At 36.6% G+C, this 27,895-nt stretch overlaps 2 protein-coding genes across 5 annotated transcripts in view; one reads left to right on the forward strand and one right to left on the reverse strand.

Moving 5' to 3' along the window:
- Positions 1 to 27,895, forward strand: part of LOC108756912 — a 67,199-nt gene that overhangs the window by 9,851 nt on the left and 29,453 nt on the right. The gene's annotated exons all lie outside the window — the stretch shown is intronic.
- On the reverse strand, positions 4,103 to 6,033 carry LOC108756913 (mitochondrial pyruvate carrier 1-like). 4 transcript variants are annotated; one of them, XM_018501087.1, is made up of 4 exons: positions 5,714 to 6,033; positions 5,394 to 5,568; positions 4,849 to 4,949; positions 4,103 to 4,333 (listed from the first exon to the last, which is right to left on the reverse strand). In XM_018501087.1, exons 2-4 carry the CDS (start codon positions 5,438 to 5,440, stop codon positions 4,164 to 4,166), a joined length of 318 nt encoding a protein of 105 aa, XP_018356589.1. In that variant the 5' UTR covers positions 5,441 to 5,568; positions 5,714 to 6,033; the 3' UTR covers positions 4,103 to 4,163. The 4 variants fall into 4 exon arrangements, with proteins under 4 accessions (XP_018356589.1, XP_018356588.1, XP_018356587.1 ...); XM_018501086.1 differs by having other exon boundaries at positions 5,634 to 6,033; XM_018501085.1 differs by having other exon boundaries at positions 4,103 to 4,337; positions 4,853 to 4,949; positions 5,394 to 6,033.

Below are 27,895 nucleotides of genomic sequence, written 5' to 3' on the forward strand. Positions count from 1 at the left end.
TTAGTTTCTTTTTGCATCCCTCCTGAAATTACTTGCATCCCTTGACGAATTATGGCGCCCCTCGGAAAACAGGATTATCGAATTTATATATTTATGTAATTTCGGGGGAATGATGCGCAAGATAGTACACTCATGATTTTTTTAACACAGCGCGTTTTACGTTCTAACGGTGTACTTATACTTACGATCACGCGCCCTGTCTCTCATGTTATTTTACAGGGGTGGTTAAAGTACATTTTTATGAATCTATCAGATGTATCTCGCAGTTGGTGCATTAAACTCTGCGGGATGTTTTTCGATCGAATCTTTTTACGATCATGTTCGATAGATCTCAAAATACCTATGTTTCGTTGTTTTGACAACGGCTAACATTTACATTTTGCTAACATTTGTTATAACTACAATAATATTCTGCTTAGAGTATTTTTAGAAAAAACATAGATGCTTCTAATTCAGTTTCAGTCAAAATATAATAACAAATTTTGTTATAGAAACATTTATTATTTATTAAGTTCAAGGAAAACTGAAGCTATTTTATGGAAAGAGTATTTCTTTTCCTAAATATCGCATATATTTGCGACATATATTATCATACATTACATACATATACAATATGGCTGCCAAAAGTTTTCGACCAGCATATAATTTTTGTGTATCAACCAATTTTTATTTTATATTGTAAGTCAATAAATTCTTATTATAATCAACTCAAGAATATGATATTAAAAATAATTAATATAAAAAAATTATATATATAGTTAATATATTAATTAATTATTAAAGTATATTAAATAGTATATATTTACTTGTATTAGATCTTTATATGCAAAGATTATTTAGCCGAGTAATACAATAGAATTAGTCATTGACCGGAAACTTTTGGCAGCGATTGTATACATAATAAAAAATATCGCAGATATACTTAAAATGATTATGACACCAGTGCCAAGACTCTGTTCGTTTTCACGAAATATTTTCTCGATTTTCTAGGGAAACACTCTTATTCCTTTTCATCTCTGACATAAGAAATCGTCAGCATTCCGAATGGTAAGTCCGGTGTCAGCCTAATGTATGTCCTGCATGGCGAGGGTGTGCTTGATTCATTTCACCCTCGGGGTCCGCACCGACGCGGCGGCGCGCAATTCGCCACGCATTTCAGGAGCCTTCCCGCTCAACTCGTGCACGCGAATCAAAAATCCACCCTGCAAAACTTTACACGGGCGTCATAAGCTGACGCACTTAATTTAAAGATCGTCCTAGTGTCGAAAAGTCTTGGGAGCGAGGGTCGTTCCCCTCATTTCTCTCTCTCTCTCTCTCTCTCTCTCTCTCTCTCTCTCTCTCTCTCTCTTTCCGCAGTTCATGCAACTCTGCGGGGGAGGCTTTACAATCCGAGCATTCCGCTTTACAGTTCATTTCGCTTGCGGCGGTGCTTTTTTCCTCTTCATCAAATTATTTTGAACTCGTCGCTGGAAACGTTCTTTGATTGTGTCTGGCATTTTCAAGGCGCCACGCCGTCCTTCACACAATTTTGATCGTATTAGTGACGCTCAATTATTTTTCCTAATATGCCTACACTCACTGATACCAATGCTATTCAGTATTTTCAATCGTTATTTATTAATTTTCATCTACACTATCAAAATTGATTGCTGATTACTTTGCACATCTTTGACGTACAATCAATATAACACTCACCTAATCAGGAGCATAATCACAAAATCATAATAAATAAAAGGAATATTCATCCACGTAATAAAGTAGAACGACTGTCGTTGTAATAAAATTAATCGAATAAGTCAAAAGTTAAAAGTCAAATGATGCAATTTCTTTAAACATCATTTTTATTCGATACTCAATTAATATAGATGTATAGATTTTATTAATCCATCAAAATCTCGCAACATTTTATGGTTTCAATCAACTTGGCCATCATTGACATAAGATTTGAGATGCCACCACGATAGGGTGAGTAAGAGAAAGAGAGAGAGTAGCAGCTGCGTAGGCATGTGGCAAATTGCCGAGATACCCGCTAGAAGGAAACCGTTCACGGAGGTGGAAGTGTCTCCGTGAAGGACGAAGTGGACCAGCAGAAAGAGCGAAGTGGAGGAAAGGACGACGTACATCGCGACAGTACGAAGGAACGATACGACGCGAGGCGAGATGGAAGGTAGAGGCGGCCGGTAATCTGTGATTCAAAGAGAGCGATCCATCTTGCAACATGCCAGGATTCAATCGGCGGCATTTGTTTGTGAAATCAGTCCCGAAGGACTCTCCCTGTCGCTCCTCGTCTCCTCCACGTCTCCTCCACGTACGATTCTCCGATTGTCTCCGCGCTGGCACGACAAAACCCGCAGGACCGAAGGACGTGAATGGAAAGCGCCGGATTTGTCTTATCGACGACGGAGTGTAGAAAGCGATTATTCTCATTCGTGACTACTGGAAACGGATAATACGGACAAATTTAGATGCTTTACAACTATCGCCAGTTCTTCATGACGTGCGACGTGCTTACAATAAATATTTAACATGGCTTTATTTGAAAATAAAAATTAATAAAAAATTCATTTCTCGAAAAAGAGCTCACTTTCAAGTAACTTTTCAAGAGCACTGCAGAAACATTGTTGAGTGACGTCATTTGAAATAACATTTTCATCAGCGAGAGGAGCGCCGGCAGGGCGTGCCGCATGATCGACGCCAAGCACAGGGGGCTAATAAGGCCATATATATTTATTCAGCTAGTCGGGGGTGGATTTTATATCCCTGGTCAGGACTGGAGGACGGAAAGAGAACGAAGAGGCGAAGGGAAAAACGCCGTCGGGAGAAGAGAACGGTGCGGCTTAGCATTCGGAAAATACCGAGGATAGATTCGTGCGTCTGATCCGTGCCAGATCCCATAAAATGACCCTAGCACGATCGAGTGCCCGCCATGCCATGCCGTGCCCGCGCCCCTGTAGTATCGCGCGCAAGAGAGGCTACCCCAGAAAATTATTGCTCTCCTTATACATTCGTTCGTACTGCTGAATTGGGGCCGAGTCGAATAAACTTGTGCCCTTTAGATACGGGAAAGTAACGATAGACGAAGAAGGGAATGACACGTAAAACCGAAAAACGAGTCAAGGCTAAAATAGGAATAAGAGAAAAGAAGACAGGGAACTTTATTTTACGGAAACTCAATTTAAAAAAAAAAACAAATTTACATGTAAAATCTAAAAAAAAAATGAGAAAAATGATATTTAATCAAACTTTCGTTAAGATTAACTTGATTTAAAATTTGTAAAAATATCTATAAGAAAAAACATATATATATATAGCATAAATGATGTTAATGAATATCGTAAATATCGAGTGCTTCATATCTGAAAAACTGCGGAATCTTATCAGTTTCATTGCGATTGGGGAAAGATAATGTACGAAGAGCAATATGTTACATATCTTGGAGCGTTCAAGTTGGTCTCACAGCACGCGATCGCTGAATTATAAATACTGCGCATTAACCACAATTATCAGAAGAATAGTAACGGAATAACTTAATAAGCGGAATCATTCGGGTATATATGCAACAGTGTTAACAGTGTTGCGCCAGGGTACATTACGCCAGATCCTCGAGCTCCGGCTTTCCAATATATTAGCAATTATTATAATATATTATACGCTCACGCGCACGCTTTTATAATAATTGCTACGGTTAAATCTAACGCCGCGCTACTATTGTTTGTATCTTAGATGGTTGCAATAAATTTGTTGAGCAATAAAGTTTGCCGTGAGTATCAGAGCGTTACTGGTTGATAACATGCTCCGATAATGGAAAGAACATATGTATATATTTTATATTTGCACAATACATGTTTTATATATACACGATAATGGAAATGAAGAAACTGAAAGAAATTTTCTTTTACAGTTTTAATAAATTACTTTGATATTCTATGCGCATATTAAATTTATGTGTAATTCATCATGTTCTGTCAGAATAGAAAGCGATATCCCACTATCTAAATCTCATACTATTATTATTTTATTCAAATTATTTTACAGCAAAAACCGATAATAAGTAAAATTAATAAAAAACATTAATTCCATTAGTATTTCACATTTTTTTATTATATATTTGCAAATAAGTAGTTGTTGTAACGAAATACTCGCGTGGATACTAGTTTCCCATCTTATTTTTTCTGTTCGGGCTCTTTCTGTTGGCTGTAGTGATAATCGAGAAATCTGTAACCTTGCCCCATTTGAGCCCCGGCGTTTGTTGCGTGGCATGCAAGCAGCAACAAATTTCGCGGTTTTACTTTCCAAGCAAACCGCATGAATACCAGAGAATACAGGACCAAAGCTAACAAATCAGAAAGAGAATTACTTAATCAAATAAGAGAGAAACAGATTACAGCGTAATCAATGCAAATTAATACAGTAAATTTATTATCCTATCATCTTATTATTATTTCATTATTATCGAGAAATAATTTTACAGCGGCTTCTTCGTTACATGAATATAGTAATTTTCTGAGACATAGTAATTTTCGAGACTCAGAGGAAACTGTTTCGAGCAGTCGCGCCGCTTTGAGAGATTAAACGTAATTAAACTTGTAACATTTAACTGTAACATTTTACTTGCAGACTGGTTTTAGGCCGGTATGCACCCCCAGACATTCGCAACGTGCTGCTCATTAAGAAATAAACGGTTATTTGCTGCGCTCGAGCAGCAATTATTTTATAGGTCCCTCTCGAGCCTCGTCCTCCTCCCTCCCTCTATTAGTCGCGCATCAACTCGCTCTGTCGCGATTATTAAGAGACGATGAATGAATTCTTCGAAGGGTCTACCGGAGTAAAGCTATATATCGAACTCACCTGTAGTCATTTTGCCGCTAATGATTTTTGGATGCTTTCGCATGTCAGCTATAGCCGCTATAGGTATCATCCAGTTGAATACCGGGCCCCAGAAGTGTGTGCTTAAAAAGTAGTTTATTTTCCATAAATTGCGCTTTTAAGCAAGTGCTAAAATACAGAGTACAATAATCTCAAGAAAGGAACAAATGTATCATCAATGGTTTACGTAATATTAGAAACTGAAGAATTACGAAAAGAGAATAACACACTGGAAAAAGAATCTGGTTCCATTAATATTGGAATTCTATATAGATTCGATCACAAAGTTACAACAAGTCAGACACTTGTAGATAAATTTATCAAACATTTTAATCAAGATAAGGAGAAAATCAATTACGATAATCAAAACTCTGACTTGTATTACTAGAATGCATTTTGTTCATACTTCTTGTTAACATAATATTTTTCTCAAGTCTTTTAATTGAGAAAATATTAATTTTAATTTACTTTATATGTATATTTACAATATTTTTAAGTCAAAATTTATCATGTTGAGTAAATATTACCTAAATAAATAATCTCTGGTTTCTTTAGTTAACAGTCGTTTAGACATGATGAACGAAGTCGGAATACGAGATCAATGAGATTTTTAATTACATTCGCCACGAGATCGTATAGCGTGCAGCAAATCGGTTATATATTTACATGTAACCTAAACGGCTCAGACACTGACAGTTCCAACTGAAAGGCGTCGAGATCAAGCAATGATAAAGCTGATATCAGGATTCATAGTTTATTTCCGTTACCGTGACTCGCTACACGATTTATCACAGGCACGCAATTCCGCTTATCATCCCGAGAATTTCTAATGGACGTAGATTCGTACCGCAATTTTCTCTTTGAATGTGAGTTAATGCGATTGCACTATCACATCGCTTAGATTTCTTTCAGCAATTAAATTTTAAAATGTAAAGACACCTTTACGTCACTATGACAAACGCTGACGATAAGCGAGATGACATTATCACGACACTAACGAGAAAAGATTATAAATCATTTTCCAAGACGAAGTAACGCGTTTCATACTTTAGTTGGAAGTGACTTTTTTTTAACTAATGCGCGTCTTTTATAACAGTTGCCATGCTACGTGTGATCTTTACAGTCGGATCTGTGACTATTATGAATGTTAACTACCGTCTGAATCGTCAGAAAACCGGATTTTCAAGTTGAGATTTCTCGCGTTGCTGTTTACTCTGTTTACGAGTTTCACTACATATAGTTTCGTAATTTCATGATATAGCTAGTTATCTGTGTATGAAGGTCATCTGCTTATCGTCACGTACTATTACATTTATCTACAAAATAAGAAGCATTTATTATGTACATAATAGATATTGCATTTATCAACGATGAAATATTTAAATGTATGCAAACAAATCTTATACCGATCTATGCATACGTTTGAATATTTGATAATCCATTTGATAATCCATTTGTTAATCCACGCATACATTGTGATAAAATGCATTACAAACTGTCAATATTTAATCCATATATTTTGAATAATTTTAATATATAATTAATAATAAATTTATAATAAAATGTCTTTATAAAGAAATTATGTGTTCAGCAAAAATATACATATAATAATTTCTTAATACAATGGAGTATACTTTTCATTAATGAGCAGTATATTTTTCACACTGCTCAGCTAACTTTTCTCATCGATCGATTACTTGACAAATTGCACCAATCTATCTTTTCTCACGATCCTTGACTAATCGTTGATCGATTTGCATAACAGTTTACACGCATATTTATCATGATCCATTTTTTTTATATCGACTTTTAGATGGAGCCATCCCCTCCATCATAAATGCACAGGTTATTATTTCGCGCGTATAATATTGATGGCGCTATGAATGTTGCATGGAGGGGTACACGGCGTCTTGAACGCGGCTCAACGGGGGTGGAAACCAGCTCGCGTATGGGGGTTGTAACGGGAGATGCTGGGGGACGCATGCGCTGTCACAGGAATAGTATTATTGATCTAAGAAGGGGATGGACTGTGGAACCCTCGAAGACCAGCAGTGTGTCGAGGCGATCCTGGCACCCTCGGCCTGACGATATTTCAAGTTCGATAAGCGATCATGATCGCTTTTGTTTCGGAATAGTTCTTTTCTTTGCGGTACTAATAGACTGCACAATTTTATATAAATTTAGAAATCAATCCCCTTATTTAAGTATCGTTATAAGCGTCTTATATTACAATGATATGCGTTTAAACTTAAGAATTTCTTCTTTTCTTTATAATTTATATATTATTTTATTTTAATTATCGTTATAAAATTTAAAAATATTAATAATATTAATTAGTTAACTTACATAACTCATTTGACGTGTAACATAATTTTATTTTGTAGCTATACATAATGATAAAATATTTTTACATTTGCATAATAAAAATTAATAATCTTTTATTTATTGTTTCATATTTATATTTTTTTTTTAACTTTATAAATCTCAATTAAATTCTTACGTTAACACGTCTAAGTTTTTTATTTAAATGAATGAAATTCTCCTATATTTGCGTAGTTAAAAAAAATTAGAAAAATTCTTTTCTTTTTATTTTATCGTGTATTTTCAATCTCGATGATGTATCGAGCGCCCTGGCGAGCGCCCAGTGTACACGTACCTAAAATCGACTATGTTTCCTGCATATGCATTCCCGTATGTAGCATTCGCACGAGTGTCTCTCTCTCCCTTTTCGAAGCAAATCCTTATCCCGCGGTCCCTAGGTCCCCCAGGCCACCATCCGGTCCGAGGCACTCAAGAGTATTGCCGCTATTTTCCGTCTCGCGTATTACGCCGTGCTGCATTTTGCGATTCTCCCGGAATGTCATTTACACGCGACGTTCCCTTTGACGTGTATCAATATTTATTCTGGTTTCCCAGCCGCTCTCCGAGAATTTTCCGAGGTCGTTACATTTATAACGTTTGACTCCTCGTATTTCAAGAACATAAAGGTAGATACTTATAGACTTGGGTATAATATTATCCAAAACGCAAACGGTAATGGAAGAAAACGTTATTTCTTTCAGTGTGTAATAAATAGTCAGAAAATTTTTTTCATTGATTGACTTATAAAATAAATAGCTTATAAAAATAGTATAAAATTAAATTAACAAAAAATATGACACAATTTTTTCTCATGTTTTCGGTTTTTAATTATACAAATGTAGAAAAATTTTATTCATTTAAATAAAACGTTCATTTAAAAAACGTGATTTGTGCGTATTAACGTAAAAATATTAATATGATACTTGCAAAGTTGAAAAAGATGTAAATATAAAACAAAATAAAAATATTATTAATTATTAGAATAATTATAGAAAAATTAATTGTAGAATTATTTATAGAAAAATTAAATTATTAAATTATATATCGAATGAGAGAGAGAGAGATTCATATGGATGTATCGCATTAGGAAAACACAATCATTCAAAGTTAGATGAATTCATTAATTATACACGTAAAAACGATGAAGAGACTTCACTTTGTCGAAATAAAGTTTTGTTCTTTCGCATTGATCTTTACGAAATACAAAGCAACAACGCACGATACATTCGCACGTATTTGATTTGTATTCGACTGGAGGAAATGGCACGGCCTCTTGCCTCTGATGTCTCTTGCTGACGCGCTCCGAAAAACCTTTTCTACTTTTCCGTCGTCGTTCCCGTTCGGTGGATCCCCTCGGCCCTCGGCCGACGCTGATCTGAATGCGTCCTACGTATTTGCCAACACCCCCGCTACGTTCTTTTCAGAGAGAACTGTCGACAAGCACTCGCCACCCCGCGCAGGACACGACTTTCATCCCTCTGCGAATAAAAAGTCGCGCGTTCACGTAAGCCCGACTCGTATTCGAGGACAGAACCACCGTTGTCAAATCATCGTACATGAAAGCAACATGATTGTAAATTTAGATTTTCTATCTACGGTTTGATTTTGATGTAGATGCTTTTCTTTAAATAAAAATTAGATAGAATAATAAATTAAACTCTACTAATTTAATTTATTATTCTTCTAGAACATACAGGATGTTCCATCTAATGTGAACATCCTTTATTTGCAGCGTAAGGTCGAATAAAAAATATGATATTTAGACAATTCCATTTGAAAATAACCTTCATATGGTCATAAAAATTCAATTTTTTCAATTTATTCATTAATTTATTTGTTATACTCTATCAGGCTATCAACTTTTTGAACATATTTGATTCTATTTTATCTTGCAAAAATATAAGTCACGTTAATGATCATATATATAAATACACTCTACATATATTATGTATTACCATATTATTATTATTATATAATATTAAGTGTTATTATATATTATTTTTACATTATATAATTCGTCATAAATAATTATTGCTCAATTATCCCGATTCTTACAATTCCATCATGTTAATTAATGCATCACAATTAATGCATTTCTCAATGTAAGTTATGTTGCATTAAGATTTTACTTGCGACTAATCATTACCGGTTGAACTTAAACAACGTCATTTTCCTCGACGTATCTGGTCCCTTTATCCGTGTATTCCGCTCTGACAATGCTTTTAATTACCAGATGCGGTTCGATGTATAAATCGAATTATAGGCTGCAATCCCCATCGTATGAAACAGGCACTACTTCGAGATAATTAGTGCACAATTAAAGAAAAAATAATTGCCAGATTCGACTGACTCAACCAGGAAATCTGTTACAGAATGTTACAATTTATATTTCATTATTCTTACATTATATACCATTACGAGAGCAAACTAAGAACTTATAAAATTACGAACATTTAATTATATACTAGCAACTCCTGTCCCTCTTCTCTCTCTCTCTCTCTCTCTCTCTCTCTCTCTCACACACACACACGCGCACGCGCACACACTTTTTCGTGTCCATTTTTATTCAGAGATGTATGTATGTACTTCGTATGTGAATCGTTCGATTTTGAGTTTATATCGAAATTACGCGCGGCTTAATAATTCATACTTTTTAATTGCGTAATCGTGCTATCCGGTTGGAGTGTTGGTTTCTGTGCTTTTCGCGGGGAATAAAGGAATCTGACATTCTTGCAGGCGTTCTCTTGGTTACGCTCGTACATCAACGTCACTTAAAGTCAGGAAAATTTCTCTTAACAATTTTTCTCGCCGCGGGCCCAAGCACAAAAGAAATTGTCTGCAGGTACGTATCTTTCGGCGCAATAGTCGGATAAAATATGTCATATGACTTATATATATGGTATATAAGCCAATGTGTTGTTAGTAACAACTTGTTACTGATATTAATTTAAGAAGACTGTGTGTTCAAATATTTTAAATAAAAATTAAATAACAATACTTGAATTCAGTTTTAAATTATTTACGTGTTTATAAGTTTGTTTCCACTTTGTATGTTATACAAATAATATTAATAATTAAACAATTAAGCTTTCATGTTCTATTATAGCAATTCTTTCTTATGTTTGCGATGTTATCTTTTTTGAGATTGTTTGTAACATTTTTAAAACATGATAAATCGGTCTTTTGATACAATATCATTAATAATTCCATTTCTTCCCTTTAATTGAATAACAGTTTGCTTCGTATAAATGATATACGTACTAATTTCTGCTGTGAGTGTTTCATTGTATTGTAAATCACTATACATATTTTTTTATACAATATAATTGTGAATAATTTACATAATCAGAAATGTTAATTTTTCGATAAAAATCTTAAGTCATTATAATATTTTGAATATAAGCAGTTCGCAAAGTTCGCAAGTGCAGATAAAGCAATACGTTATGGCCGAGGTATTGATTTTCCGCATTTGTCAGAACGGCGATGTAGCGCGTACGGTGGAGCTGTCACATTCGATTTGTGACCATTCAACGTACCCTCCTTTCCAATGCATTGCCATAGTACAGTTCTATCTTGGAACAGCGCATTCATATCATCGTCGGCGGACGATGCAAAGAGGATGCGTGGGCGGTTCGGCGGTCTGGCCATGTGCAATCTCCGAAAAGTGCAAGTATCGGGGAAAAGACTTATGAGGGCTACACATGTGAATACGGACCATTATTCCGCGCGATAAAGCAATTTCTTCGCACTCACAGAATTATGTTTCTGCTATTTAGCATCGGACCGGATATCGAGCAGGGAGAGAGGAAAATGTGGGAGCGAGCCACGAAAATAGGATAGAGAAGGAAAGAAAATAGGGACAGGATGGAGAAAACGCGAATAGGGAAAGCTCGAACGGACGGACGGATGGACTGTACCGCGAGAACGGCAGAGCAAACGGAAATGGAAACTTCATCGATAAGATCGTTGTTGCTATACGTTATACGAAACGATTCGTTATCGTCACCGATCGATCACCACGCAAACCTCGCTTTTTAGAGTCTACTTTAATCTCGCTCCAGTTGAAACGACTATTCATTCTCCAAACTTTCGTTTTGCTGAAGATTATAAAGATTATACGTAAGCAATTTTTATTAGAGAAACGCGGCGCAACATATATGTTTGTGCGCTCGGTATTTAGAAGTCTCCTGCGACGCAATTTTTCTACGCAAAGATATATATTTCCTAAATTACAAATTCTTTTTCCTTACACCTTTATAGCCATGTTTGCAGAGAAACATGCATCTTCGTTATACCGTTCTTCAGTAAATGTGAGCGTATATGTGTTTCCTCTCCTCGCGCTTTCTCCTCTTCCCTGAGAAGTAATCACAATATGTATGAGAGGCGAGAAGACAGAAATCCGTCGAGATACGAAGCTCACGTAGCACTCAGTTTTCTCATTGGAATTGCAACTAGTTCGCTTCTATGGCGAACTACATACATTATTCCATGCCTACCCGGTAAAATTTTAGGCAAAAGATTAAGAGAATATTTACTAGCAGCTTTTCCCTCATTTTATATTTTTTGAAACATATCGCGTTTATTTAAGAGAAATTTTGGAAACTGTCAATTAAGTTGAAACGTCAGTATTATTAATTAAAATAACTTGTTTTCTTTTTTTGCTTACTCATTTTATTTCATTCAGTTACAACTGAAGCGAGAAGGATTATTTCGAATTTTCTTTGCAGACTTAACGCATTTTGAACATTTACTGCGTAATTTGATCTTTATTTCTTGGACTCTTCCCTTCGATCTCGTATGTTTACAGTGAAAATAACCACGACCGTGTTTTAAAAGCGATAAAACGTACGCACGGAAATGCGAAGATCCACCGTTCCGCAAACTACCCCCGCTTTCCCATAAATATGGAGTCCGTTCGAGGGGGCGGACTAGGTGGGACGAATAATATCCGTCGTGTTTTCCTTAGCTCCGTTGAATTATTATACGATTCATGTTTCGAATTGACTTACAAAATACAAAAGCGGAAAGAGCGGGATGTTATTGTACAGCGGGGGATAGCGAGCGGTGGGAATATAGGCAGCGGGGTGATATACCTCCGAGGTAAAACCGTGTATTTTTACAGAATCGCGTCCACGATGCTCCGCCATCGCGAATGAACATCGTGAAAATGTGTATCGCGAATGAAGTTTTCCTATACCCCCAGTGGCCAGTCGGAACTTGATTGTAAAAGTTCCAGTGCAATCCATCCTACGATTCTGAAACCGCGCAACTTGACTTACGATATTAAATATAGTTTCGAAAATTTAATATAATAAATAAAAGTAATTAATGTAATAAAGATATCATACATATAAATGTATGAAAAATATGCTTGATATCATCAAGTGGAATTGTATCTAATAAATTTTCGATTCACACTCGGATTATTTATATTATTACCAAACGCGTAAAGATTCAATAACTTTAAGCGTCAAAATTTTACGCAATAATCGCCGATAAGCGTGCACATCCCAAAATCTTCTTTTACCTTTGCGCAGAATGTGTCGAGGGAGAAGGGAATATAGGCACATATGAGATCAGATTCGACGATCCTTCTGTCCGGCTGATCGGCTTCCCGAGTTTCAAGGAGAGCCAAAGCTGGAACCAATAAAAATGCCCGGCATTCTCCGGCTCTTACAGCTCATCCGCCGCTCCGTTCGTGGACCTTAGCACGCGCTTCCATCTCCTCTATCCTCTTCCCTCATCCCTCTTTTCGGATCTTTTTCCCCTCCTTTCCATTCCTTACCTTTTCGTTTCTTCTGTGTGGATCCTCTTCTCGCCACGCTGCTGGTATCTTCCTTGTCCTTTCTCGAAGCCCATCAAAGACTAACCAAATATTTGGCGGGGTCCTCATCCACCCCTCCCAGCGGAGGAGGCGGCCGCCTGGCGCTTTAAACGTTACTGTTTCACCCTACGTGGAAAACGAGAAAAACGCGAGGAGGAGCTGGCTAGAAACTCTTTTGTATCAATTCCAAACTGTCGTAACGAGATCGAGTTTTGTGTGGGCTTTCTCTCTCTCTCTTTTTCTAACACCATGTTTGCTTCTTTTGTAGACAAAAAGTAAGACGTGTTAAGACATTGAATCGATTTACATGTAATTTTATATCAAAATTAAATATATATTTCATATGGGTATCTAAATTTACTTTTTATTAGATTCCTCGAAGAATTTAAAATATCTTCTTTTGCTCTTTTTTTTTCCTTTTATAATTATTTGTAAAATTCTATAAAGGCGCCATTGATTTATTCTTTGTTAATTAAATACTGAATACGTTATATGTTGTTAAAGGGGAATTACAATGAGTTAATTGTGGGAGAAAAAATTTGTAGGATTAGAAAAAAAGTCAACAAGAAATCAAATAAAAAATGAATGCGTTAATTCGGATGATACACTCGCCCTATACTCGCCCTCCTCCTTATATTTCATTTTAAGTACTTTACATAGGATATAATAAATATTCATAAAATGCTTAACAAAAGAGAAGAAATAGAAAAAGAAATGAAAGGAATAACAAAATTGAGAATTTTATTGATAAGAAATCGAATTTGATTTTTCTTTTCCTCTTTGTAATCGCACCGCCATTCTATTCGTCGTGATCACAGTAGCAAGAAGAATGATGTTTGCGGTGTTGAAAACTTGTCTACAAGATCGTCGAAGAAATTTACTACGACAAACGGAATGTAGAATTTAATTTTGCTGCTGAAACGAAACGATAATACAACACTGAACATTTACTATCCCCAAGAAATAATCAATGGACACGACGGAGGTTTTAAATGTGACAAACTTGATTATCCATTGATTACGCCGGTTGTAGAAAGCAATTTATAATCGTTAATAGTCACGCGAATTAATTAGCCGCAGTTCGTTTTCTTATCGAAGCTACTTAAAACGCCGCGAGCGATATTTTACGACTGCTTGCTAGTTCCGAAAACGTAATTTGTGTCGCTGGAAAGCTGGACGTATTGCTTCTCTCCTCGCAGAAGTTGTAACGAGGGACCCGTCTTTCTTTTTCTTCCTTTTGTACTTCCCATCTCCATCCACCGTCTGGATTCACCTTCTTCTCCTTATTCTTCTCAGCATCCTTCTCGTCTGTCAGCGTTGCCCTCGTGTTGGAAGCGCTTCGGATTCGCGACAGAGGGTTCGTTAATGAGCAAATATAGGGTGTCCATTAAGTTAGCGACAATCGATGCATTGTACAATTCCTCCGTAAATCCCATGGTATTTACCGTGAGATTCGCTCAAATTTTCGATTAACTAGAAACAATTTACCACTTAGACGAAAGAAATATAATTATTTAAATGTACTTTTCACTATTTTTCGGATAACATAGTATTTATCATACATCTTTATATTTGGTAATCTCAATTATAAAAATTTTTTAATAAAATGTTCGTTAAGTCGCATGATAATCATTTACAATACTATTTTATTATTCACGTTTGTAAGTAACATTCGGAAGGAATTATGCGTAATTTATTTACAGCAATACAATAAAATGTATCATTACTGTTATGATAGAGATGTCAATCGAGAATCCATGAAATGAGACTGCTTCCTGGAAGATTCACTATCGTGATAGCGGTTACGAACGTGCCGAGTTTTGAGAGACGAGCAGCAATAGCCGAGGTCCTTTTTAAAGCAGAAAAGAACTCTCTTTGACTTTCTACCCGCCGATACGACTGGCGGCGCATTCAATTCGCTAACGAGCGGCCGTGATTAGCCGGCCACTGTTCAAGGGTTGGCCTATCCCTCACCATTCACCCTCTCATTACCCGCGAGCCCCGGTAATTTCACGGGACAGTCGGTCTAAATTAGCCGGCCGGTTTATACGCCGGGACGTTCAAGGCATTCCTAGTGAACCTGAAAAGCCGTCAACTCCGAGCCGCACGCCGAGCAATCCGATGTGGTCCGATTTCTTTGTCGATCGGTCGTATTATAGCGCGGAAAGATTTGCTGCAGCTGGAACTAATCGCGTTTAATGCCGCAATCTTTACATACTCGTTGCGAAACTGCACGATTGCATGGCGATGCGACGCGATGTTAAATTATATTTGCAACATTAACGCAAATATATCGAATCTTACGTTTCGCTAATTATGAGATAAATAAAATGAATATTTGACTGAAAAAAGAAATGATAACATTATATACTGTAATATAATATTATAAATAAAAAATAATACATATGTATGTGAGATCTGTCATGTGATTTATAATACAAACTAGAAACATTGCAATTCTACATGTAACATTAGCTGCAGTAGTATTTACTTTGAAAAGGTAATCAATGGCGAATCAATTGTTTCGCGTACAGAAAGTTTTGAAGAAATTGTTCATCAGTCATAATCATAGTTTCGACGAATTGTAACAAACGTAAGCAACACTCGCTGGAATTAGTCTTGGGTTTTAAGCCCGAGGCGAAAACGTGAGAGAGGAAGCGACAAACGGAAAACGAAAGGAAAAAAGGAGCAAAGAGGAAAAGTGTTCGGTAGATTGCTTCTGATAGATAATAAAGAGGGCATTTCTCCAAGGGATTGCTGCAGCGCGATGGTAACGGCGCCATCGGCCGTGTCTGTTCGCTGACAGATATTATAAGTAATTTCGCTTAGGAGAGGGAAAGAAGAAAGCGAGAGCAAAGATACGAAGATGCGGCGAAACGTTGTTCGGGATTATGAGCGTGCAGCATGACATCCAGCTTCGTAACTTTGTCCTCATCTATACCGTCGCGTTTGATCTCTTTTATTTCTGCTGAGAAACATGAGTTTACGGCTTCTGTCATCGCGTAACAGATAAAAATGGATAGATGGGCGTTAATTAAGTATGCAATACGACTATCATCAAATTATTACATGTACATATATCACGTTAAAAACAAATAAAGATTTCGGGATTTTTAAAAACTTTTAGCATATATGTATGTGCTTAAATCTAGAATGTTATTAATACGTGAATTGTACGTACAAATGAAGTCATTGAACGCTAAGTCTTCAGTGATCAGAAAATCTACAATCTATTATGCTAAAAGAGAAGATAAGTAGGATACCTAAGCTTTTAATTAAATCCGTCACGTATCATTTTCTATTCCCCGATAATCAATATTATAAAGAGATTACGATAAGTGATTTCAATTTTTAAACAGTTTTACGTTATATATTTTACTGTATTTAATACATTTTTTTAAATGTTATGAAGAAATATATTGAACACTACGTAGTACTCTATATCATTTAAGATTGATTTTAATAGTGTTTATTCTTTTTTTTCTTTATGTTAATAATTACGTTATTTGTGTTTATAGAAGTCTAGATTAATATTTTAAATATTTTCTTATTAAAAGTGTAAAATGTTTGTGAAAATTTTGTTACATTAATTAAAAGTGGCCTATTTCCTTGCACGTAAAATTTACGTATTGAAAGAAGAATTTACACTGAAAGAAAAGACTGGCTGCTGCAACAAATTAGATGGTAAAATATGATATAGCATTTTTAATTGGCTGCAATAGTTAATTTTCATGCAGCAGCCAATTTTGTGGTCGCGTTAGCCAATCCGCAATGTTAGTATAGGATTTCGATAGGCTAACGCAACAAAAAATTGGCGGCTGCATTGAATTAAAAATGCTATGCCATTGGCTTCAGCCAATCTTTTCTTTCAGCGTAACAATACTGTATTAATATTGATAACATTTTAGAATTCTTAATTTAATTCTTTACATTAATCCTTTATAATTAAGTTCTTAATCCTTTTTAATTTTCCTTTTTTATTTTCAAACTTATTACGATATTTCGGTATTACATCCTGACGATAGGATGTGTCATCGTTAACAACCCGAGAGTGAGTTTTAACAAAGCCAAAGTCGGATCTGCGTCAGAAGGGATGGAAACTGGCTGGGGAGAGTGCTTGGATCGCTGGTGAGCACTGATAACGCGTGCTGCCGGTTGTTATGTCTCTCGAGAATCTCGTTTTTGCCGGAAAAGACGGGATAACTAGACGGCAAGGTAGGGGCAGTTTAATTAAAAGAAACCTCTTCGTTCGAGAGGGCGCGAGATCACAGGAACTCTGATTACGATAGAGGTGTGGACACTCTTTATGATGGAGCTGCATATATCTGAGATGGGCAAAAATGTCATATTATTAAGCGATAGAAAATTTCTCGCGCATTCTGCTTCCTTAATCGAATCAGTTTTAAGCCATCTTGATTTCCTGAGATTCTTTTAAACAACATAAAATAAGATTTGTGACAAAAGTCATTGTCGTGATTGACGAAAGAATTTAGAGACGAAATACAAGCGATTATTTGCAGTAATAATTTAAATTAAAAAAAAATTTCAATAATAAAAGTGTAATATAATGACGTTTCGACTCACTCTTCGAATCATCTTCGAATCAGATGTTCACAATAAATATACGGAGATGTACATCACTGCCGAGGCATGAAATTTCTTACATGAGAGATGTCAGAAATGTGGAAGCTGCTTGGCACCCAATATAGTGGACATAATTTCCACTCTGGACAGTTAACAAAAGTAATGGATGAAGTAATTCATATAGAAATAATTGAAATATATCGTCAATAACAATCAGAAATCGTCTTAACAATAAAATTAATCGAACAAGAGTTGAGTAGATTAAAAAGTGAGATTTTTTTTATATCAAACTGTGTTTTTGTCTCATATATTTTTATCTGGGAATGTCCAATTAGAAATATACAGAAACAGATTAATCCTCTGAATTGTAGAAATGTCATGATTTAAGTAAATTGCATATGGTTATTGCGAGCACTGTTTATGCTAGATTAACGTCAGTGAAGTTTGCGCTGAAGAAGCACGCAATAACTGAAATGTTTCGCGTTTGTCCGAGAAATTATCGATAAAATGCAAAAACGTCAACAGATTAAAAGTTAATAAGCGAGCAACGAACGCCGGCATCCTGCTTCCCGAACGAAGAAATTGCTACTTCTTCTCAATGCTCGCAAATCATTTCTAAATCGAGAAAGTTACCGGCGTAAGTTCGAGATATATTTTTGCAGTCCTGTGCACACAGAGCTAGTTAGATACACGGATACACGCATGTATACACCTCACCAATATACTAGCGCAACCGCTCGTCATGTGTCTCGAATAAACGGCGGGCTCTCGACACGCTTCGAGATGAAACTACAGGGAAAGATTGCAAAACTCCTGTAGAACTCTCGTGAACATAATTTTTGTATTGTTTGCTGCGGGGGGGGGGGGGGAGGTCGGTTATTATGGATTCCGCAAGAAGCGCAGGACGGTATGTGCCGAAACTGTAATAACTGAAATTACAGCCGAATATCACGAAAAGAAAATTTTACGTCGGTTCATCTCCCCACATAATTCGAAGTAACGTTTGCTATTAAATTTATTATGCAATACAAGAGTATGATTTTAAGTTTGAATGCATATAATAATAGGTATGTCTTTAGAATATCAATTTAAAAAATCTTACGTACTGTTTTTTTAAATTTACAAAAGCATTAAATATACATATAAATTAAAATACACAATATATTAGAATACATAAAATATATACGCTAGTTATACGCTATAAATGAGATAATTATGTACTGCACGGTAATATAATATAATATAATATTACGTATAAACAAGAGAAATTAGTGTATAATAGCGATAGAGTAACTAATGAGAGAATTGTCATCACGTGTCGTAATATTATAGTGGTCATTTTCGAGCGCAAATGGTAACCTAAACATGCATATTGTGCGGCTCATTAAGTAAATGAGCCTTAAAATGCGCGATAAAAATCACCCCAGTGTAACATCTACCTCGACGGCATTAGCATAAAGGGTTAGTCGCTGCGCCCTCTTATGCATTGTAATGAGTTTCACGCGCGTTAGCTCGAGTAACAGGTAGGCAGACAGGTGATTCTTCCGCGTAAAATAATAATGGATCTGATACACAACTCGAGCAAGTTTCTATCTCTACGGAGGGTCGTAGTGTATCCTACGAGAAATGAATGTGTAATTTCCGTTCCGTTGCAACGATTAGATATGCGCACTGTGTGCAATTATTGATTCATAATTGCTGAAATTACCTTCGAGTACTTTACTCCGCAAGATTGGAATCTACTTTATTTAGAAGCGTCTTGCGAAAAAAAACTTTGCGCATTCAGCGACTATGATCTGTTTAGTCGGTACATTTTGTGATTCTGAGATTTCCTCGATCTTTCCCCTCTGTATCTTCAGCATCCGACGATTGTACTGGATTACCTATTGCTAACAACTGCACTCAATCGTTTGGAATAACGATGACTTCACTATAGCAAGTCCGAGGGAGAAGTCAGCATATAAGAATCATTCGTTGCTATGTGTACATAGAAGCCACGTTGGTGTTCAGAAATAAAATAAAATAATAATAATAGTCATTCTAAGACCAAATCTAATACGAGTAAAATGTCTATATAAATCTCCGCGGATTGGTGGATAAATTAAACATTCATAACGCAATAGATACAATCCCATAGATACCATATTATGTACTTCATTTAGTTACACTTTGATGAACTGAAAATACATTTAAGTAGTAAAATAACGATAAAAAAGATTTTGCTGCAATACATGATTCTATAAGATTAAATGCACAATTTTTAGGAATCAGATATGTAATGGGGTGCCTCATCTTTCCATTTTCCCTTCTACGTTTAGTAACACGCTCTGCCTTTACTTTTAATCGCGACACAAACGTGTCCCTCAAAGTTGCAGGATACTCTGGCTGCGAACATCGGTTCTCCGATTTCATTCCCGTAATCCGTTCTTAAGCAGCGTTCTCCCGTTTTTTTACGAGCCTCTAGCCTTCGTTCACGCTAGCCGGTCGAGATAACGCCAGCTTTATTATAGATTGACCCCGGGCACTCGACCCCTACCTTCTCCCGTCGTCTCTTCTCCCTCTTTGTGTCTCCCCCGATGTTCCTGCCGGCAACCCCAGGGACACTCTCGTCCATCTCGAGTCCACACCCTTTGGACCATTTATCTCGATCGTTTGCATCGAACGAGAGCGCCAGGCTCGCCCATCGTCATAAAGTTGCTGCTCACCTCCTTATTACGCGTGATATTAAAACCACCTAGCAGACTGTGTCTATACCTGGCTCATTTTCAGCATTTTAGTGTCTGTCCTTCGTATTATAGCTCGATTTACTCGACAAACATATTTTTATTTTTACATCAGTGTCAACAGTTTATAAAAGATATGTTTATCCAAGAAAGATGGAACATTTCATACAGAGAAATTGAAAGACAGTAAAAATAGAAAATAAACTAGCTCGAAGATAAAATATCTTGAGATACATTAGAAACGCAAATGCGCGATATTAAATATCGTGAAGCGTGGAAATAAGCATTCCTATCGTATCGTGATTCGAGAGAGTAGTCGGGTAGGCAAGTAAAAGAATGTAGCCGAGGAAACGAGTGCTGCGTGGGATCGAAGAAGACGCGGAGGAGGGAGCAGAAGCGTCGTTCCTTACCAGGCACGATGCTGGAAGAGCAAGGAACGGAGGGGTGATCTCACCCCCTCATTCTCTCTTTTTTCTCTCTCTCTCTCTCTCTCTCTTTTTCTTTCTCGGTCGTTCGCACAGAACCGGTGGGGGATTGCCGTGTGGCAATCAATGCCGTTGAATTAACGCCTGGCTGCCCGTTTGCGGGAAAAGTAAGATTAAAAGAAAGAAGGAATGGACGCCAACTACCCCGCAGCGAGCGAACGCGAGGGTGGTGAGGAGACGGAGGCGCGAGCATGTCTATAACGCCAGCCGGCTCTGCAGTAGCTTTTATTTTGCTGCTCGCTTTGCCTTCCGCTTGGCGTCGCGCGGGCCTCCGCGTCGTGTCCGTCGTCGTGGACATTAACGACGTTTTTATTTTTACGGATATACACTGATAACAGGAATTTTTTTATCTTATCGCAGTAATCCATTTATGTAGAAATATTTCTTCTTTTATACTTATCTTAGATCATACAGCTATCTATAGAGCTCCTTCCTCTAATCATCGAATTAGATGTAGATTATTTAAAAACGTTTTGTATATACTTCGCGTTTTTAATTGCAAAGTATAATTTTATGTCTACTTCATTAAAATATATAAATGATAAATGTGACATGTGTATAATGATAATAAAAGGCGTGAAAAAGACAAGTTTTAAAATTTATATTCTGAAATATATCCGGTTTTTATCAGACTATAACTGTTAATCAAGTGCTGTTGATATTCCGGAGACGTTAAGAGGATCTTATAAGGGACCTGTACTCTACTTTACAAAAGAGCTTTTAAGCTTCCTAGACAAAAGAATGTTTCGATCTTCGTGTTTAGATCCTTCAGTTCTAGAGTAACCATAGAATATCGGCTTATCGGCTGCCTTGGCAGATCTTGTACGAAGAAACCGCATTGTTTGTTCTCTCGTGTTTATTCAACCAATCTATCTAAATGCAAGCATATTGATAATCATAAACCTAAATTCTAATATTATCCAATTATACAAAATAAACTTGGATTTTATTCACCAGAAGACGTTGTCATCTCTCGTCATTTATTAATCGAAATATCGATACTATTCAAAATTTATATGTACTATAGAAAATGTACAAAATTCAAAATTATTTCAGCGATGGATTGAGCGAGCAGACTGAGATTTTTTTTTCGCAGACGCATGGAACACGCAGTATCGACTGTGCGCACGATAATATTTCTTGGGCTGATATATGGTCGTGCTTTATGGCTAACACTTTTCTCTCCCCGCGGTTCCGCACCGGGTAGATCGTTTTCCAGACGCGCTGCAAGCTCGTCTCAATCAGAGAGGGACTCGCTACCACCCGCCGCGTGATTGGTGGTAGCGATGGATCATTTTTTAAGTCCCACTGCCTGCTCCCTCCCGATAAGGGCGAGCCTTCTGGATCAGCCTTATTCCAGAGTGGTTGCGACGGTTCACGAGGGACGGACTGGAATTAACTTTAAAGCTACGTCATTGGCTGCCTCACCCCGTCCTACCCGTTTTGCATGCGTGCCGCGCATGTGCGTATGCAACCCTTTGCGGAAGGGTCATGATCCTCGCCCTTCCCCGATAGGAATTAAAAACCGATCTCTAGCTTTTTAATTGGTTACATCTATTCAGACGTGATGCGCATGCGATTAAATTTGAACAAGTTTGTAAGTCAATAATTGACACTCTTAATTCGTATCATAATCTCTTTCTTTCAAAAAGATCTCAAGATAATTATTATATTGATTAATATTAAAGTGTAGTTATAACGTTTTTTATACTTATATGTGTTTGCTCAACTTTATTTATTAATTTTTTAATGTAGAATTAATCAAGGATGATAAAAGAATATAAACAAAGAGTAAATTAATATAATTCATCGCACGGAAAGTTCCTATTTAAAATTGTTTTCTCTTGCCTCTGCGCATTTCAGCGTACACAACCCTTTTACATTCTCAAGCAATCTCATTGGCCAACAGAAACCCTCTAATTTTATATACATCTCGCGCATGTGTATGCGCGGCTCCCTTGAAGGGTGAATCGCACCCTTCCCTTTTGTAATTTAAATTATGTAGGGAGGCTTCCGAAAAATTCGATTGGTTGATATTCCTTGTGAGGCGTGATTCATTATGCATTGCTTATACAATCATAAATGCGATAATTTTGATTTAAAACGTTTTAGAAGTGTTAATATTATAATTATGCTTTTAAAAAAATTTTATTGTTATGTATATCTTTGTACAACTTATTTATCAAAAATCACCTAAATGACATTACAGAATAAAATTTATTAATTTATTAATTAAGTTTGATTAAGGTTGATTATGTTTTTAGAAGCGCGACATTTCTTCATGTCAGTTTAGTTGCCTTTGCTATTGTTGCCATAGTTACGATACGAGAGGACGTCGTGCTCGCTACGCCGGAGAAAATTGTGGGGGTTGCAATAGGGGTGGGTCCACGGGCGGTTAATGAAGCCAAATCCGTTTAGGATGAATGCTGTGGGAGCAGAATGAATCAATGGTTCGTTAGATGGTTTGCATTGAAACGATAACGTGCGCTTCCCTCATACAAAAACGTTTATATGAACGCTTCATGGATGAAAAATCGTTAAATAAATAGAAATTTGAGGAATAAATTGTAATACTTTTAACAAAAAATATGTGATAACATAAGTATACGAAAAAAATAATGCAGTGAACCATCAATATTATCAGTAAATCTCGTTAGTTAACATCATTATATAATATATGTTATACAATATATATTTTAATCAAATCCAAATTTAACTACTATATATTTCAGAGTTTGCTTCGCGTGTTAGCGGTAAATATTCTGCCAATCTCCGCAAACACCGGGGGTGCTGATGCTAATTGAACGATCGCGTGAGTGAAACGGGGATGGTTTTGGCTATTTAAGATTCTCAGACGCATTATAAGTGTTCCTTATCAGCCGTAAACATAGACGGATCTATTCCCATTCCTTCATTTTCTCTCTTAAAATGTATGTAAACACAGAAAATGAAGGAAAAGATAATAATCTAGTCATTAAAGCATCAAATCTATATGAAAATTTTCTATTTTTTTTTTATTTTATTTTTTTTAGAAAAGCTCATTCATTTAATTTACGATTAAATAAACCTATGCTAATTAAAAGAAATCTATATTCCAATTAATACCTCCCTTTTTTAAATTATTGAAAGAAGACATGTGTCACCTGCAGCAGATAAACTTCCTCGTTGAAGATAAAAAATATTCATATTTAATGAGAACTTAACAATTCTCTTTCTTTGAGATCAAATCTCAAAGTGAAGAGACTTTATCAGATACGCCGTCAAGCATCAGCACGGAACCGCGGGAATTTCATGGGCGTTGCTCTGCGAAAGCACGCAAATTTTTTGTACCGCCACGAAGAATGTTGCATATACCTTAATTAAATATCTTTGGTGCGGTATGCTTCTATATTTAGCGTGAGTATAATCGAGATCGCTTATCTGCTGCATTTCCCTTTAATTTTCCGCAATTGTGCACCGTTCCTACATAACGCGTTTCGCGCTGAATGAGAGATCGCACATCGATCACGCATCGATAAGATACATTGTACAAGATTTCGACGAAATTATCCCTTACGCCGGCAGTTACTTGTACCATGTTTAACCATAAATAATCATGAGCAGACATTTCTACTACCGCGTAATATTGTTTTTCGCCATTTGCATATTATGATGTATCTGTCTCGCCATCAAGTTACATTTTTCTTCCAGCACGCGTGAGTGTCGGTTACACCTGCATAAAATTGCATTGGCAGCGAATGCATATTATTACATATGCATTAGTGTAAATTCACTTTTTTCTTGTCCGTCACTAGTACATAGAAGCCCTCTTTTAGCCTTCTTTAATTTTCCTCTAGAAAATGCTCTACTGCTACTTATAACTCACGTAAATAATTGCAAATGAAATTAACTATGAGAAAATGAATTGATAATATTGTATTATAGTGTGCTATAATTATATACATGTATATGTATATAATTAGAAAAATTCTTTCTTATTACATATATATATAATTATACTTTATAAAAGATTCTACATATTTGTGCATATACGTTATTATTTTATGCACAATTATTACATACTATACAATTTATTTGTATTGTCATGTAAAGTTCTAACTTTGAATGCTTCCATTAATTTCATTTCTTAAATATTATTAAACAACGTATACAAGATTATTGTTAAAAATTAATAGTAGAAATAATGAGACTCATTACCATGTCAAAATATCAAATAAATTTTTAAAAAATTGTAACTTATAAATTACAATTTGATTCAAAGTTTAATTTTAGTGCTCGATAAATTAAATTGTAAAATACTGTTCTCAGATCCATTAAAAAACATGTTTCTCAAGATCCAGGTTAAAGACTTTTACATTACTTTCTCTCTCTCTCTCTCTCTCTCTCTCTCTCTCTGTCTCTCTCTCCCGCTCCTACCTTTCTTTACGTTACACATCTACATGCATAACAATGATGTTGAAGTATAATAAATGCAACAAACGGCGTATTTAAATTTTTATTATTTACTGCGGTAATTATTTTCCACTTTACGCTACTACACTGTAAGCTTGTATTTTCCCTTAATTACATTAATCACAGAACAAACAGTCTATATAATATTGCTTCAAGTTTCGATAAAATCGCTTTTTCTCTTTCCCGACCGCGTATTTAGTGCTCAAGTGTACGCACGTTTACCGTAAGCATTTACCCCGTTGTTGGTACATCCGGATGTAAGTACGTCATTGCCGGCGGCCATATGAAAATGTATCTACTAAACATTATCGCCGTCATCCATTACGACCGACTTTTATACGGAACGTGAGCGCTGCGGGGTATCTTCGGCTTGCTAATTAAAGTAGCCGCATCGCCAGGTGCTAATGAGCAAATGCAGCCATAAGTTAACTCAGCAATTATCGCTCTTTTATTCCGGTTAACGTCAACGTTATCAATAAATGCAGATCTGTGCGAGAATCGATAAGTGCACGCGCAATCGACGACTGCAGCGTTTTTCCCAATAAAACATGGCGCGCACGTGACATGATTGTACTTTTTTTATTACGCGTTGATAACTTACGACAGAACGAATAATCGACCCCAATAAAATCCCGCAATGTGAAAGCTCATATGAACTAAATAATGCTACCGCGTGTTCTAGGAATAAAATCGTGTTTCTCGAGATTTTTCTAATGCTATATTTGATTGCTGCAATACAATTTTTCATATAACACATATCTTTCATATAACACATACCTTTAGCTACACAAATTATTAAATTAAATAATATTTTATAAGTAATTACAACAAATATTTTTTAAGGACAATAAAGTTAAAGAAAACTTGGATATTCAATTATGATGTTTCATGAAATTGATGGGGAAACCACTAGAGCTGAAATATTGTTTCACAGATTATATGATTTCATTTGATTTTATATGATTTCATCTGATTGCAATTTTTTTGCATTACATATGAAGTCATTTGATAAAATATTTGATTTAATATTATACAGCGATTTCTCGTGGTTGCATATATAATTATCGGATTATACATAGAGATTTCATATGAATTTTATAATGATTTCAAGGACTCTGCCCTACGATTACATTAAGTGATTACCCTCTCGCATGAAATATTTGCAAGAACCTAAGTAGCAAGGTGACGTCAAAATATATTTTAATAATGTCTTAATAACGACTTTAATACCAAAATCATTATTAAAACGTCATTAAAACGTCGCCCTGCCACTTAGGAAGTAAATTGAATTCTAGCGTAATAGCCTAGGATATAATATAGCAAGTCTTCTTGTAGAACATAAATAATCCCTCTGTGACAACGACGACATGTTATAAGCTAAGGAGCAAATCGTAAACCTAAAAGTCACCCAGGAAGTGCTGTGGAAACTGCACAGCGCACAAGATGGTGGTTCACACATGTTCATTAATAGCATACGTCGGTTCCCGTCGATGGTGTTCCGAGGGCTTTTGCGCAAGAGAGCCATCCCTCCGGTTGCAGGAAAGTTGTCGGCAAGTAAAAGCACGAACATCGTCGCCTCGCCCGCAATTCCGAGTAACTTCGCTTGCCGCCGCGCTTCTGGCTCGCAGAAAATGTATCTATCCGTAAACTTGCCTCGGGATGTACAGTCCAGGCCGTACCGCGCGTATGTGGCGTAGCTATGTACTGCCGGCGCAGCGAGATGGGACCGGCGGTTGTCCAGGTTCGGTACAAAAAAAGTTCGGCAAACGAGGAAATCTCGAAACTGCGACGAGAACTTTCTCTAACGATACTCGGCAGTATCATCGCGGGCTTAAACGCGGTTATTACTGGTCTCGCGCACGGCACTGCGAAGTGCGAGTGTCGGTCGCTCGGAATGTAAGCTTCGATAATTTTTAACAAGAAACAGAAAATAATTGCAGATAGTTTAAAATGAAATTTATATACCTTTTGATAGATTTGCTATAACACCATTTACAATACATTTCTCTAAATTTTATACAAATTAAACTTGATTTTTTCCTTTATATCAAAAATTCTTCAAATTTTTCCATCTTCAATTCATGCAGATTAAACATGGTGTATTCAATTTGTGAGCTACAGCCTGTAATGACTCGATATAACGAAGATTTCGAATATCTCGCAGTCCAATAAGATCAGCCGGCCGGACAGGAAATTACGATGAAAGGAAAAGGATAGCCGTAACTCATTCCTGCCTCGGAGAACGTTTTTAGGTCGCGTAGTAAGGCGGGGGATGTCTGGATGCTGCGGCATCGATCCGATACATCACGGGGGCATTTACATCCCCCTACTCGCCCCCCGTCTTTCGCTGCCTCCCTCTGCCTCACTCTTTCTTTCTTTCTCTTAGACGTCCGTCTCGGGCTCACCAGTCGTACTACCGCTGGGGTGGTTTCTCCCGTGCGACCGCTTATGCCGCCACTTTCCTGGGGGCGCTTGCGCAAGCTCCCTTTCCCTCCCTGCCCGTCACCCCGTCTTTGCAACTACCAGGACCCCCTCGCTACCCCCTCTTCTCATCGTATCGCTCGAAGATGCAACGGCCATTGTCTACGCGTCAAATCTTT

This window comes from Trachymyrmex septentrionalis, unplaced genomic scaffold (genome assembly GCF_001594115.1).
Source record: "Trachymyrmex septentrionalis isolate Tsep2-gDNA-1 unplaced genomic scaffold, Tsep1.0 scaffold13, whole genome shotgun sequence".
NCBI lineage: Eukaryota > Metazoa > Arthropoda > Insecta > Hymenoptera > Formicidae > Trachymyrmex > Trachymyrmex septentrionalis.